General features: G+C 25.0%; 2 protein-coding genes across 2 annotated transcripts; both read right to left on the reverse strand.

The window, feature by feature from the left end:
* Positions 1–14,379: 14,379 nt before the first annotated feature.
* On the reverse strand, positions 14,380–15,781 carry LOC110652301 (protein ACCELERATED CELL DEATH 6). Its single transcript, XM_021807867.2, has 2 exons — positions 15,251–15,781; positions 14,380–15,159 (listed from the first exon to the last, which is right to left on the reverse strand). Exons 1-2 carry the CDS (start codon positions 15,779–15,781, stop codon positions 14,380–14,382), a joined length of 1,311 nt encoding a protein of 436 aa, XP_021663559.2.
* Positions 15,782–16,068: 287 nt separating this feature from the next.
* Positions 16,069–16,824, reverse strand: LOC131174046 (uncharacterized). Its single transcript, XM_058137083.1, has one exon. It carries the CDS (start codon positions 16,822–16,824, stop codon positions 16,069–16,071), a length of 756 nt encoding a protein of 251 aa, XP_057993066.1.
* Positions 16,825–17,535: the final 711 nt, after the last annotated feature.

The raw sequence follows: 17,535 nt of genomic DNA on the forward strand, positions 1-17,535 counted from the left end.
TGCTTTCTGGCAAAATAAAGATCATGGGTTCTCTTTATTTTCATTTTACGAACTTTGCTTGAATTTGTAGTTGCTGATTTCTTCTTATAAAATTTAATGTAGATAATGACGATAATGCATTTTGGGTAAATTCTCTTTATTTTAGTTATAAATTAATGTTTGTAATATTTTTTTCTTCCCCTTCTAAATTTTCAAAGTATTTAATTATTTTCGCGTGAGATTAATCAAACTAATTTAAAAAAATTATCAGCATTTGATTCGAATTCAAAATATTTTTTTTATTTTCTTACAATTTTTTCGAAGGCGAGTTTTAATTAATTATTAAAATTAATTATTTTATTACTAATTCTAATTGAAATATAATTATGTAGCATTTCTTAAATATAAAATATTATTTTATAATTTTACAATATTAATATTATTTTATAATTTTGATTCAATATAAATAGAGATCGACTGTCTTCAAATTTTGAATTGAAAAAAGGTTGAATATTAATTATACATTTAGAATTAAAAATTGTAGCAAAACTTCTAAATAGAAATTAAAAAAAATAATAATCCCAAGCTAAAATAAAAGGAAAAGAACTTTTTTGTTTACAATAATATAATCCTTGAAAAATATAAATAATATAAATATAATGTAATTATAATAGTATGTTAAAAATATAATTAAATAAAAAAAATTGTACTGTAGAAAAAGTAAATAATTTCTTTCCCACAATATAATTCTATATTAGCAAACAAGGTAAAAGACTCTTTTAAACCCTTGAGAAATAGGTTAATAATCACTTAAATTCTAGTCAAACCAAATGAGTCACTTAAGCCTTTGAACTTTTTTAAAATAGCTATTTAATCCCTTAAACTTTAAAAAATAGTTCAAAAAAAGTCTAAAGCCTTAACACCGTCAAGTTTTCGTTAAATAATATAAAAAAATAGACATTTAAACTCTTAAAAAATAATTAAATAGTTATTTAAGATGATTAAATAAATAAATTTAATTTTGAAATTTTAATAATTAAGTTTACAAATAAATTATGTTATTTTATATTGTTAAAAGTGAATAAAATAATTTTATAAAATCTATAAAATAAATAAAATATTATTAAAAAATTTACAAATATTTAAATTTAAATATATTAAAAAGTATAAAAATCTTTTACTTCAATTAAATACTAAAAGAAATTCAGATTTTCCTTTCCTTTCTCATCAACCAAACACTAAAATTTAATGAGAATATCTTTAAAAACTTTTTTAAATATCATTAATAAATATGTGAATATTATTCTATATGTAAGATAAATAATAAAAGTCATAGAAATTTATTAAAAATTTAAATGTAATTTTTACGGATATGAAATTCAAACTATACTATAATTAAGAAATAGAGAATATCTAAAAATTCTTATAACGTTTTTTAGCTTTATTAAGAAAATTTTATTTTTATGCTTCTATTATTTATAATTATTATATTTTTGTGGCTTTCATTAGATTTACTAAGAAAATCTTAATTTTATGGCTTTTATTATTTATAATTCTTATATTTTTATGGCTTTTATTAGCTTTATTTCTTATAATTTAAAATTTTAATATATTTTTATGACTCTTGTCATTTAATTATCTTACATATACAATAATGTTCATATATTTTTTATGTTACTTGAAAAATTGTTTGAAGAAGATTTTGAGGTTAAATTTAGTATTTGGTTGATGAGAAAACAAAGGAAAATCTGAATTTTTTTGGTATTCGGTTGAAGAAATGATTTTTTTAAACACTTTTTAATAAATTTAAATTTAAATATTTATAATTTTTTAATAATATTTTATTTATTTTATAGATTTTATAAAATTATTATATTCATATATTAACAATGTAAATTAACATAATTTATTCATAAACTTAATTATTAAAACTTTAAAATTAAATTCATTTATTCAATGGGTTTAAAGGATTATTGGATTATTTTTTAAGGGTTTAAATGCTCATTTTTTGTATTATTTATTAGAAATTTAATTATTTTAAGCTTTTGGACTTTTTGAGCTGGTTTTTGAAAATTTAAGAGTTTAAATGACTATTTTAAAAAGTTCAATAGTTTAAATGACTCATTTGATTTGAGCAGGACTTAAGTACTATTAGCCTATTTTTCGAGAACTTAAAAGAGTCTTTTGCCTTGAAACAATTTAATTATAGTAATATATTAGGAATAAATTATGTGAAAATATATTATATTTCAATTTACCAAACCATTTTATTTTGGTGCAATTTTTTGTATTTTTTAAAGTAATTTGTTTAGAATTAAGGTATACTATAATGAGTTTCAACTCACCATTATTAGTGAAATTTCAAGTCTAAATCTTAATTAAAACAATTATAAAAATTTTTTAAAGAGTATTTTAGTGATATATATTATTTTTGTCTATTTTTATATATCATTTAAATTTTTTTATAGTAAATAAAAAATTAATTAAATTATTAAAATTATAATAAAATTATGCATAATTTAATTAAATTATCTTTTATCTTATCTAATTAAAAGAGACAAAGTATAAAACTAAAAAAATTTATTAATGAACCTTTATTTTCTCAAAGTGATAAATAATTTTGAATGAAATCATTTTTAAAAAGTGACATATAAAAAAAATAATAATAATAATAATTAAAATTATTTTTTTAAAAATTTTAAATAATTTAATGAATTTTAAATATTTTTAGCAATAAAAAGTTATAATTGCAAAATAAATTTATATTTTAATATTTTTTCTAACTAAGACAAAAAAAAGGAATATATTAAATGGTAGCCATAAATGGTTGAGATGTTATTACCTAATTGATGAGTATTTATTACTAATTAATAATTACTTTAATATCTAACTTATCAAATCTTAATGCAATATGGAGACCCAATTTCCCAAATTAGGCTCTCAAGAGTCATAGTTAGGCTTACTGGTATATAAATATGCAATTGCATTCACATTGGGAGAATATGATGGCATTTGTGTAATTAAATCCAACAATGAATGGCAACTAGGAATACACAAGTCACGGAGATATTTCAAATTTCAAAAAGGAAAACTTGGCATGTGAAGAAGATTTTTTTTTTATATATATAAAAAAGGAAGATTTTTTATTTTAATTTTAAGGTTGAGGCTTGTACGGCGTGTTTATTTAAAGAAAATAATTTTTTATTTTTCAATATATTTTATTTTATGTAAAAATTTTAAAATTAAAAATGATATCTTTATTAATTGTTTTGTATAATTAAAGAGTCGAAAAATTCATGTTTTTGCAAATAGAATATCAAAAAATTATATGTATATTGTCATTTAATTTAGGCTAAAGGCCCAAATAGACCCTTCATATATAGCGCAATAGTCAATTAGGCCTTTAATATAAATTTGAAATCAATTGGGCCCTTAATAATTTTAAGATGGCTAAATAACCCTAAAATTAACCGACGTTACTTTACGTTTTCTTTAACTAGTGGACTCCACTAAACTGAAACCTTAAATCCCCAAATCGAGTCCAAATCCCTAAATGCCCTAACCTTTGCCCCAGATTCTTGAGAGAACTCAATCAAAATCCTCTGCTATTGCTCCTGACATTTGCTGCGTATTTGAGAAGGCAATCAACATAATAGTTGCACTTGGGCATCGTAATAGTGATACTTCAATTGGGGCGAGCTAATCTAGAGGTTAGTGTCATTGTTTTGAGTATAATAAGTGAAAATGCTTTATGTATATTGTTTGTGGTTGTGCATGTTGGCTTTATGGGGTGCTTGTAGTCCACACTTATGTGATACATTGGGTGTGTGAGTAACTCTAAATTAACTTCTCATGCGAATATTGGGTGAATTATTTATTTTATGCGTTAGATGTGCTTTTCATGGTAGGATTACACTAATTTTAGATAGTTATAGAAATTACATCTATGATCAATATCTAAACAATTTGAGTCGAACGTTTATTCATGTTCAAATATTTTTCTCAGTTTGCAGAAGAGCGAGTTTATTTCTTCAAGTCTAACTTGCATTTTCCTCCGTAGGTTATGCTTATTGGTTAATAGTTTATTATGTTTATTTATTTGTTTGTTTAATAACTAGAGTTTCGTTGTGACATTAGTTTATGTATATATTATATTAATTACATGATAGGTATTGAAGTTGAGCTAGACTCCATAGTTTTGGTTTTTTGATTGTTATTGGGTTTGGTTGGGTTGGCCCAAATAAAAATATAATATTTTATTTTATTTTATTTACATGTTGGGCCTTAATTTTGGTCATGGTTATGTGTTTGGAAATAGTGAAGCTTACTATCGGCCTCCAGGCTTTATGCTGGCCCAAGTCATAGTGTTGGTTTGACCCATGGAATCGGGTCGTAACATATTCATATTCACAGTCAATTTTGCTTTGTTTGATTACTGAGATGTGAAAGTATATTTGAAATTGCAAATGGGATTGGTGCTTGGGCCTTAATTTTGGTCATGGTTATGTGTTTGGGAATAGTGAAGCTTACTATCGGCCTCCAGACTTTATGCTGGCCCAAGTCATAGTGCTGGTTCGACCCATGGAATCGGGTGGTGCAAAAGAAGCTTGGGTATAACCCGTAATCTTAGGAAAGGAGATTTGGTTTTTAGACTTCCAAAATCTACCTTGCTAACAACAGATATATTGCTAAAAGATGAGATACTCTCCTCTGCTATCAATGGTTTTCTCTATCTCGCTCCTATTCAAGTTTGCTTATTTTGCTTTCTGGCAAAATAAAGATCATGGGTTCTCTTTATTTTCATTTTACGAACTTTACTTGAATTTGTAGTTGCTGATTTCTTCCTATAAAATTTAATGTAGATCATGACGATAATGCATTTTAGTTAAATTCTATTTATTTTAGTTATAAATTAATGTTTGTAATATTTTTTTTCTTCCCCTTCTAAATTTTCAAAGTATTTAATTATTTTCGCGTGAGATTAATCAAACTAATTTAATAAATTTAATATACCACTTTATCCTATTTTTATAGAAGCAAAAGAAAATTATAAGAAATAAAGTGAATAACATGAGAGTTAAATGATCATGTGCATTTTCTTAATTTACAAATAATAATTATTTTTAAGTATTTGAAAATATTAATTATAAATATACTACTTTGTAAAAATAAATAATATTTGAACGTAAAATTTCACGACACATTTATAATATAGATATATATATATATATATAAATATTTAACATAAAAAAAATTATATGTGAAATTCTTAACTATACATACAAACAATATAATATAACTTACAATTCATCCTTATAAAATCATTAATATTTAATTATAAGTTAATTATTATTATGACTCATTTCACAATATCTAAATTTTTATGATCAAAATAATATATAAAATATACAAAAATATCTTTACCCATATTATTATTTTCATATATAAAAAATAAATTATTAATAATATAAACATGCATAATACGCAAGCATGATACTAGTTGTAATTCCTAAAAACCACCACATTTTTATTTTCTTAAATCCAACTTTAAATTTAATTCAATTTAAAATCATTTGAAATGGGAAGTCATTTTGCTTAAAAATGACTTACTTTTCTCTTTTATTGAGAAAATATTTTCATTTGAAATTTTTTATGTGCCCAAACACTGAAAAATGTAAAAAAGATATTTTCCAAAAAGAGTAATTTTCACGAAATAAATGGAGATTTAATGAAATTTGTATTTTCTATTGCAGGTAGTGGAATCAATTTTGAAATTTGACGACAACCTTACTCTTTATAATTTAATTATTTATAAATATTTATCATTTAATTTATTTATTTTTAAAAAATATATTAATTAATTCATATAATTTAATTTCATTAATTATAAAATCCTTCCATTCGTATCTTCAACGTTTTATAAAAATATCTAATGAGAGAAAATTTATCCCGATTTCTGTTTTGCTTTGCTAAAAAAAAAAAAAAAATTTTTTTTTCCCGTTCTCACCCAGCACCGCAGCCCACCTCCCTTTGCTCCATCTTTCCTTAACTCTCATTTAACTCATTCTCTAACTTAATTTCTTCCTTATCTCCGTTATAAGAATTTCTTATTGAATCAGACGCGAAATCAGAAATTTTAATCAATAAATGCAATAATTATTCCTCTTATTTATAAAATATTTGCTCATACAAATAATTAATATCACTTTTTAATAAAATATAATTATATAAAAATTCATAATCAACAATTAAACCTTGTTTAGATAAATAATTCTATAATTTATCTTATTATATATGTTAATTTATAAATTGTTTGAAACCTAAAATCGATACTATAAAAACTGAACTATATCGATATGAGCTTATTAAATTTTAATTTTTTTTATTAATAATTGAATTAAAAACTGTATCAAATAGTACTAAATAAAAGAATGAAATAAAAATTAATTTTATACATATATTTTGTATATTTTTAGATACATTACATAATTTTAATATAATTATTTATTTATATGTTATTAAATATGTAATATATAGTAAACTAAAAACTTTTTAATATTATATTTTATTTCTTTAATTTGATACAAGTACAACGCACGTATTTTAAAGACTAATATATATATAAATGTGTGAATAAGATAAAAATATCTTTAATTTTTATATTATTTATTATTATATATTTTTTAATATTTAAATTAATTTTAGAATATATTAAATTTAAAATTCTTAGTGCTAATTGTATTGAAATTCTATTTAATTAATTTTTATTGTAATTCAAAATAAAATTTTATAAAAAATAAGTTAAATAAAATCAGAAATTCATATTTTCTAAAAGAAATTTATAATTTTCATATTTAAAAAATATCGATTTTTATTAAAAATTAACTAAAAAATTCAGAAAGTTATATTTTTCTAAAAATGGTAATTTTATGTTTTAAAAAAATTATCAGCATCTGATTCGAATTCAAAATATTTTTTTTTATTTTCTTACAATTTTTTCGAAGGCCAGTTTTAATTAATTATTAAAATTAATTATTTTATTACTAATTCTAATTGAAATATAATTATGTAGCATTTCTTAAATATAAAATATTATTTTATAATTTTACAATATTAATATTATTTTATAATTTTGATTCAATATAAATAGAGATCGATTGTCTTCAAAATTTGAATTGAAAAAAGGTTGAATATTAATTATACATATAGAATTAAAAATTGTAGCAAAAACTTCTAAATAGAAATTAAAAAAAATAATAATCCCAAGTTAAAATAAAAGGAAAAGAATTTTTTTGTTTACAAGAATATAAACCTTGAAAAATATAAATAATATAAATATAATGTAATTATAATAGTATGTTAAAAATATAATTAAATAAAAAAATTGTACTGTAGAAAAAGTAAATAATTTCTTTCCCACAATATAATTCTATATTAGCAAACAAGGCAAAACACTCTTTTAAACCCTTGAGAAATAGGTTGATAATCACTTAAATTTTAGTCAAACCAAATGAGTCACTTAAGCCTTGAACTTTTTTAAAATAGCTATTTAATCCCTTAAACTTTAAAAAATAGTTCAAAAAAAGTCTAAAGCCTTAACACCGTTAAGTTTTCGTTAAATAATATAAAAAAAATAAGACATTTAAACCCTTAAAAAATAATTAAATAGTTATTTAAGCCAATTAAATAAATAAATTTAATTTTGAAATTTTAATAATTAAGTTTACAAATAAATTATGTTTTTTTATATTGTTAAAAAGTGAATAAAATAATTTTATAAAATCTATAAAATAAATAAAATATTATGAAAAAATTTACAAATATTTAATTTTAAATATATTAAAAAGTATAAAAATCTTTTACTTCAATTAAATACTAAAAGAAATTAAGATTTTCCTTTCCTTTCTCATCAACCAAACACTAAAATTTAATGAGAATATCTTTAAAAACTTTTTAAAATATCATTAATAAATATGTGAATATTATTCTATATGTAAGATAAATAATAAAAGTCATAGAAATTTATTGAAAATTTAAATTTAATTTTTATGGATATGAAATTCAAACTATACTATAATTAAGAAATAGAGAATATCTAAAAATTCTTATAATGTTTTATTAGCTTTATTAAGAAAATTTTATTTTTATGCTTCTATTATTTATAATTATTATATTTTTGTGGCTTTCATTAGATTTAGTAAGAAAATTTTAATTTTATGGCTTTTATTATTTATAATTCTTATATTTTTTATGACTTTTATTAGCTTTATTTAAAAAATCTAAACTATTTCTTATAATTTAAAATTTTAATATATTTTTATGACTCTTGTCATTTAATTATCTTACATATAGAATAATGTTCATATATTTTTTTATGTTACTTGAAAAATTGTTTGAAGAAGATTTTGAGGTTAAATTTAGTATTTGGTTGATGAGAAATGTGACACCCCTTACTCGTCTACAGTGTAGCCGAGCAAGGCATGTTACACTCGGTGCCGGAGCACCCTATCTTATTTTACTTTATTCTTTTAAAAAATTTTGTTCTCGTTATATTTTAATATCAATTATTTTAAAAAGGAGAAATCGACGGAGTTTCCCCTATTCTAATATCGTTTGGCGTATCTCGCTATTTACCTGTTTAAAAATCTCAACAATATTTTCCATACAATAATTCATCCATACTCATATCATCATTTCAAAAATCATTATGTAATTCAAATCCATACTCATTTGTATAAATTCATTCATGGTTATTACATATATCAAAATTCTCAATTTCATTAGTTTACATAATTTGCAAACTAATTGCATAAATTCATAATTTATATCAGGTGCATATTACATACAATTTCTTAATTTTTATTATACTATAATAAATAATTATAATGCACAAATTACATAATATGATTAATGTGAGCCCTATCTACATGCATTACTGAGAAGGTGACAATCTTGAGTACTTCTGACACTTCTGCAGATCCGGACTCCAAAAATTTCAGTCTAATATCTACTAGGCTTTATCTTCAGTACCTGCGTAAGGAAACAAATCCATCGCGCTAAGCATTGCTGCTTAGTGGTGCGATAATATAACAAATAAAATAATATACAATAAAGATAAAACCAAAGCAACATTTGGATGCTCAAGAATTAACTTAATTTCGTGTGAGATTACTAATATTAATTATCGGTTATCCTAATTTGTTATTCTTTGAAAATGCTTAGTGTATAAACTTTACAGTAATAATATATACAACATTCAATTTTTTTCAACAATATTAAATTTAGTTTTAATTTATTATGAGAGACGTATTTGTAATATTTATTTAAGTTCTACTTCTTTTGCAAATCTTCTTATCATTTCACTAATTTATTTCTAGGTATTTTAAATCATTGCATAGTAAATAAAATTTTAAAGCTAATTCTAATTTCTTTCTTATACATTTATTTAATTCACATTATTCTTAACAAATTTCACTACCCAAGTAACCTATGACAGGCTGACTAAACTGGATAAGCGGGTCGTGGGCACTGGGCACCGCGGTGCCTCGGGCCGTCATACCATGGGACGTGAAATACGAAACGTCAACCACGTATGTAATCAGTATGGCTAAAAGCCATGATAACATATCAGTATGGCTAAAAGCCATGATAACAAGTAATCGGGCATAAAAGCCATGAGTGTGGGCATAAAGCTATAAATACAGGCATAAAGTCTTACGCAGTACTGCTAAAATAATATCCTATTGGCATGCCAATCTATCCAATCTGACACACGTGTCTAGGCAATACATAGGCACCTAGTACCATTAAGGGTTCATAAGTATCATTATTTCATTATATGTTCCAATTATAATTTATAACGTTTTACTTTTTATTACTAGCAGAAATATAAATTTCTAAAATACAATTCTATATAATTTATGCATTCATTATAATTTATATATTCACTATATCACTCATATTTATCACAATTTATAGCAATCGTTTTCATAAACTATTATACTCAAAACATTCTTCTTGCTTCTTATATGCCATTAATTATGCAAAGTATTAATTTCTATTATTATTTCTTATGTCTTTGGGGTTACTATTCACTTGATCATTTCCCTTCAAATGTTAACTTTTTAATTCATAATAGATTTGTTAAGCCTAAGTTCACTAAGATACTACATTTTGTATTTTATTTTTATTGGCATTGATTGCCAAACTCAATTCCTAGCCTCCTAGGTTTTATTTCAAATTTTTAGAATTTGACGTCCAAATTTACTATTCCATTGGACCTGGCTACAGTAAAAATTTGATAAAACTTTCTTCATGAAAGTTGTTCCTTTATGTGTCATCTTTAATTTCCTTTTTGAATCACTCCATTTGAAGTTTTCTAGCTCAAGATATACTAATTTTAGCAAGGCTGGCCGGATTGGTATCTACCTAGAATTTCTGGGCAGAATGTGTTTTGGCAGTTTTGGTACCCTGACTTTGGCTAGCAATTCAGATGGGTTAAGTTCAAAATCTGAGTTGGTATTCTTCATAAAAGTTGTTCTAAATTGTCTAATCTTTTCATTTATATAAAATTCAGGTCAATTGGATATTTCTACACTGAGTTATGGCCAAATGAACAAACACTGTTCATTTGGTCACTTTTACCAGGTCTAGAATTGGTTGCCCGGATTTGGTCAATTTTTAAAGTATTCTAAGTTTGTTTTCTGGGCAAGGTTTCTTCATCAAAGTTGTGGCATTATATATCTAGTTTCATACCCAATTAACCTTGCACCTACACAACTTCAATTATAGCTGCCCAAATCTACTGGACTCACATCCAGCTCTGCAGATCCTATGAGGCAGCATACCTAACCTCAATTCTATTGGCATAAATCACTTCAAATTCTCATCAAATATAGCCAAATGGTCACTAATTGACCATTATGACTTTCATTCACCAACACATAATTAAAACCCTAATTTTGCCTCCAAACCTTACTTCAAAATTCCAATTTACTCAAACAACATGCAATCAAATGTTCTAATAATCAATTTCATGTTCAATTGCATCAATTCGCAACTATAATTCACTTGAATCATTGAAACCCTAGGGTACCTTAAGGCTGCCAAAAATTGAAGGATTTTTCATACATACATAATTTGTTTTCTTTCTTCCAAACTAACACTCAATTCATAAACTACACAAAGTAAACTCAAGGATTTATGGAAGAAGTAGCACTAACCTTGAATTAGCCAATTCCCAAGGCTTGAAAACTCCACTTTTTCTCTTTTTTTTTGCTGCCCAAGTCTTGCTCTAGGTGTGAGGAGAAGGTTTAATGAAGAAAGTTTAAGGTTTTATGGTGAAAAGGTGAGGTTTAGCAAGAGAGAGAGAGAAGAGCTCTTCAATGGTGGAAGGAGAGGGTGGCTGCCGATTTTGGGAGAAGAAGGTCTGATTTCTTTTTAATTTTTATCCTTATTTATTTAGTTTTTATCCTCTTAAAATGCTTGTCAAACTCCCATTGGTTGGCAATTTAATTTATTGTAAATTTTAATTTAAGCTTTATGACATCATGGCTTATGTCATAAGTCAAATTTTTATTTCAATTTTTTTTCTTTTCTACTCATTTTTAATTTAATTTTCATCACTTTTTATTCATATTTTATGTCATATAATTTACTTACTTAATTGGACAAGTCGGTCAAAAATCATCTCTGAAGTTGAAATGATCAAAATGCCCTCCATTTGGCTTAAGGAGCTAAAACTGTCTGTACCGATCTTAAAAATTCTCATAACCTTTTCTTGGCATTTTAATGCTACCTAGGGCATTGTAACTTTTCTCTGACATCCCAGAAATTATTTCACAGAATTTCCCTCGGGTTTAGGGCTACTAGCTGTGAAGACAACAACTTTCCGTTTGGATCACTCATCGCAGGGGCACCGGCTCATTTAACTTTGTTGTATTTTATTTTTAAAATTTTTTCTCAATTTTTCTTACCATTATTTCAATTATTTATGACTCCTCACTCTAGTCTAAATATAGTTCCAGACATTCTAGTTGTCCGATCAGACATTGTCACCAAAACAGTAGAACATACAGACTATCTAAAGTGAGGTCGTTACAAGAAAACAAAGGAAAATCTGAATTTTTTTGGTATTTGGTTGAAGAAATGATTTTTTTAATACTTTTTAATAATTTTAAATTTAAATATTTATAATTTTTTAATAATATTTTATTTATTTTATAGATTTTATAAAATTATTATATTCATATATTGACAATGTAAATTAACATAATTTATTCATAAACTTAATTGTTAAAACTTTAAAATTAAATTCATTTATTCAATGGGTTTAAAGGATTATTGTATTATTTTTTAAGGGTTTAAATGCTCATTTTTTAGATTATTTATCAGAAATTTAATTATTTTAAGCTTTTGGACTTTTTGAGCCATTTTTAAAAGTTTAAGAGTTTAAATGACTATTTTAAAAAGTTCAATGGTTTAAATGACTCATTTGGTTTAAGCAGGACTTAAGTGCTATTAGCCTATTTCTCAAGAACTCAAAAGAGTCTTTTGCCTTGAAATAATTTAATTATAGTAAAATATTAGGAATAAATTATGTGAAAATAAAATGTCATAAATTATGTGAAATATATTATATTTTAATTTAAAATCAATTTTTAATTATTTTAATTTTAATTTAATTAATTTTTTATTAAAGATATTTTTTATAAATCATTATTTTATTATCATCATCCTCCTCATCATCTTTAAGCCTTTATAACATAAAAAGTAAAATTTATTGACAAATTTATGTGTGTAGTATCTTTTAATTATTTAAAATTATTTTTATTATTAACATTATAATTTTTTTATTGTAAATTGATGACATATATGAAGTAAATATAGTAAATAATTAATTTTCTTCTTTGATATCATATTAGCAAGTAATTCATTTTATATCATTATTGAATTGTGATTTTATTATGAAAATTAATGTGTCCACCAAGTATAAATTTTGCACAGAAAAAAAAAAAATCTTTTTGCCTTTTTTTTTTCTTTTCAAAGTTTCCAATGAATTTTCTAGCACATTATATAATTTTTATTTATAATTAAAGTTATGAATTCCTAATGATATTTAAAATCTTAGAAAAAATATTGATATATAACTACTTGAAATATAAGTATTAATTATCTATAAATACTCAAAATTAGTTATTGAAATTAATTTAGAAGAAATATTTATTTTTTATCTCAAAATTTTATAATGCCATCTATTTAATAATTACTCAGTTCAAAATACGTTTATTAGTATATTTAGATTAAGAAAATTAATTATGCCTTTATTTGATATTTATAGAATTTTCAGATATTAAAAAGACAATTACATCATAAAAAAAGTACTAATATGTTTTAAATTATTATAAATAATTTTTTTTCAAATTAATGTTTAATTAATTAAATTAATCATATTTCAATTTCAATTTAGTTATAATTCTATTTTTATTAATTTGAATTCAACTAAAATGGCCATAAAATTTTATGTATTTTTTTAATATTTTTTCGTTGTTGTCATTAAAAAATCATAATATAAAAATTAAGTTATCATTATCATAATATTTTAAATTTTTTTGACTCTTTTAATCATTTTAAAAAAATTAATTTTATTAAAATTAATTATTTTGATAAACTTAATAAATGCATCTGTTATACTTCAAAATTTTAAGATTTTATTAATCTCTTTTGAATAATAGCGATATATAAGCAATTTTTATTGAAAAATTAAATATGAATGAGAGAATAAATTTGTGAATGGATTAAAATGCTCATGCAAATTTAATTTAATTATTGTAAATTAAAACTCTTTTGTAAATTAAAGCAATTCTCTATGTATGTAGTGTAAATTTAAAATAAAAATTATTTAAAATCAATATAAATAATTTTATTTAATTAATTGTAATAATATATTTTGTATAATTTATAAAAATATTCAATTAAAAATGATAATATGCACTTAAATGTGCTAAAAACACTAATTAGATTAAATATACATACAACTTTTTTATAAAAAAATATAATAATTTATAAATAAATGAAAATTTATATTTAAAATAATTAAATTAATATTAAAAATAATATTTTTATTTAAATATTATATATAAATAATAAATAAAATAATTATAAATTGTTTGATGTACGAACAATATATATATATAATAAAAAAGAATAATATAATGATTTAAATTAAATATGCAAATTTGAAATTTTTTTTCAAATAATTAAAAAGAAACTTTATTTATTAGATAAAATTAAATAAATCACACGCTTGCACACTTTAGTAAGTATTACACACAATCTCATAGTACTTGATGACATAATGATTTCTGGAAGCTTGCTTTCCACACATATTAATTAAACAAGTTATTCGTCTTTTTCATCCATGTCCTTAGATTTCTCATTCATATTCTTGCTGCTACTTTCTTTTTCAACCTTGTCCTTAGATTTTTTTTTCTTAGATTTTTTTTTCTTATTCTTGCTGCCGGATTTTTCCGATAAGTAAGCAGGAGGTTCAGCATCATATTCTCTTAAAAATACGAAAACCAATAGTCGACAGATGCAGTAGGAGACAGAACGCACCAGAGGCAGATTCCAGTCAAGTGGAGCCAAACTTATTATGGAGTCTGTAAAAAGAATGACAAGAGAGATGGTTCCCATGATGAGAATGAGAGAGGCGAGCCAAGAAAGTTTGCCTGTTACTACATGCAGTGCAGCCATGAACGCCAGAGACATCATTGGAAGAGCTACTCCGAAAAGTTTTCCTGCAAGCCTGAGAGCCTTTACAGCTGGATAGACATCACCAAGCAATGCATAAGAACAGCACAAAATGCAGATGATGGAGCAATAGAAAGAGGCGGTGTTGCAAATCATGAACAATTGAAACATATGATTGTTTATCATTGTTGCTGTTCCTTTGTCTGGGTTATTATCAGGGCTATTGTAACCACCGGGCAAGGCGAATCCAGCAGTAAAGGTGCCTGTGGCCACAAGCGTTCCTGCCGTTAACAGAGCTCCAACTTGGTCCTTCATCCATTGAATTTTAGCTGGGTTTGGCAGCATGGTAACAATTCGCTTTTCCTTGTGTGTGTTTAAATCCAAACTTTGCTCACACCCGGCTGAACTTAAAGCACAAAACGTTATACCCTGTACAAATCATGTATAAAAGGTATAATAATTATTATTATTACCTGATAATTAATTGAGAAAAGAAGAAGAAGAAGAAGCAGAATTATACGTTTTGCAGTTTCATCTCTTCGAAAAAGGCGATGTCCTTGTACTTGCAATAAACATCAAAAGGAGTTAACATTTCATTGTTGAGATAATTCAAGTTGATTCCCTTTTGGCGTGTGAGCGAAAGCACAACTCCAGGATGACAGTAACCTGCTGCCAAATGTAATGGAGTGTCTCCATTGATGTCTCTCTCATTCAAAAGCTTCCTTAGCTCAGGAGTTGCCAATATGTATCTGACCACGTTGTCACTTCGATTCATGGCTGCCACATGAAGAATATTTCTACCTTCTGTAGTGAGCAGCTCTTCTGGTTCATGCCAGCGCTCAACCAGCATTTTTATTACCTTTACATTATCTGCTTTGGATGCAATGTGAATTGGAAAGTAGCCACGATGGTCTTTTTCAAAGATGGTTGATCTAGATATGCTTAAAAGGAAGCCAACTGCATCAAGATCACCTTTGAATGCCGCCCAGTGAAGAGGAGTTCCCCCATATGCATCTTTAAACAGCATAAGTCGAGGATTTGCTTTCGCCATCTCTTTCAACATATCTAAAAGGCGAAAAATATTTCAGTTTATTTGTTTCTAAGTCAGGTATATTTTTTGTTGGCATATAATAATGAGAAATTCTTGCCGCATCATTCACAATTGAAATAATTGACAAGTTTATCCATCAATATCCTAACATGTCATAATATCATTGATGTAGTTAATTGATATAGTTTATGAATGAAATGGTAAACTAAATCTACCTAAGAATTTCTCTATAATAATAGATTACCAAAGAGTGATGATATATAGATAAAGAAAACACATGCAAATGTCTACTCTATATAGAAAGAAGAGAACTGTGATTCCTGCGAAGAAATACCTAATTTTTTTTCGTTTATGGCAACATGAGCTGGCGATTTTCCTTGTAAACTTGAAAGTTTATAGCCATAACGGGCTTCTTGAGGTTGCTTTTCCAATAGTAAACAAAGAATCTGGTTATTTCCAGTTTTGATTGCCATACACAGTGGAGACCAGCCTTCCTTGTTTTCACAATACCATACTTCTTGATCTACATCAATCAAGAATTCAGCCACTTTAGGGTGACGATTCATCACAGCCTCATGCAAAGCAGTGTTTCCAAGATTATTCTTCTTCCTCACTAATTCTTGTCTCCTGTGTGCATACCTTAGAAGAATTTGTACGGTCTTCAGAATTCCCACTCTAGCAGCAAAATGCAGAGCAGTATTGCCTTGCATATCCTCCCTGTAAATATTTTCTGGACGATGACGGGCAATAAATTCTACAATATCTTCCTTTTTGAAATTTACTGCCATATGAAGCAATGAATTCTGCGAGGGGCCTGCTTTATCAAAGATGGAATGCAGAGATGGATTTTTTGAAACCGTTATCGAGGCTTCAAGGAAGTTGTCAACATTGCCTTCCTTTACTGCATTATATAATTCATCATCCATGAAGGTAGGATGCATGGATTGTTCCAATCTTGACATTCCTTCTGCTATTATCGATGTTTGCTGCTTGCTTCTCTGCTCCAACCCTCCTTCTTCATCTACATGTATACTGAGATCCATCAAGGATTAGAAGACACTGAAAGCTTCTACTGACGCAGCGAAGGGACACAAAGAGAAGGTTCTGCTTATTTGGCTGCACTTGTGCATATATATATATAACTAAGGAATCATTAAAATCCAACTATTTCATTGATACATTCAAGTTCACTCTTAATAAACCTGAGACAAATGAACAGTTAAGAAACCAGACGCAAATGAACAGTTAAAAATTTTAGCTTTATTCCATCCTTTGTGAGTGGCTAGGAGATGCATATTTTGTTTTTTTTTTTTTTTTTTTCTCTAGGAAGTCATCAGAAAAGTTAAAGCAGGAAGAATAAGAAAAAGAAAAGGCAAAGGTTTTGTTAATAAGATGTATGATCGCTCTCTTTCAATTAAAGAATCAAGTTTCCCTTTTGAAAGAGGGAAAAAATGTTTATTGCTTAATCCTCTCATCAATCTTAACATATGTTCATTAAAGATAATTAGTCAATTGGAGTGAGTTTAATGGGTCTGATCAGGATCATGAGTTTATTAAAGTAAAAAATAAAATAAAATAAATAATAATATGGTTGCTTAGATGTACACGTGCATTATACCGGAATAAAGTGAACTTCTTAATATTGAAAACGGGGTATACACCCACCAACTAACAAACGATATATTAGTTGAAATTATGGTAAGTTCTATAGCTAAATACATGTTCATAATTTCTTATTAATTGAGTGTATAAAT

Source organism: Hevea brasiliensis, chromosome 15, assembly GCF_030052815.1.
Source record: "Hevea brasiliensis isolate MT/VB/25A 57/8 chromosome 15, ASM3005281v1, whole genome shotgun sequence".
Lineage (NCBI taxonomy): Eukaryota > Viridiplantae > Streptophyta > Magnoliopsida > Malpighiales > Euphorbiaceae > Hevea > Hevea brasiliensis.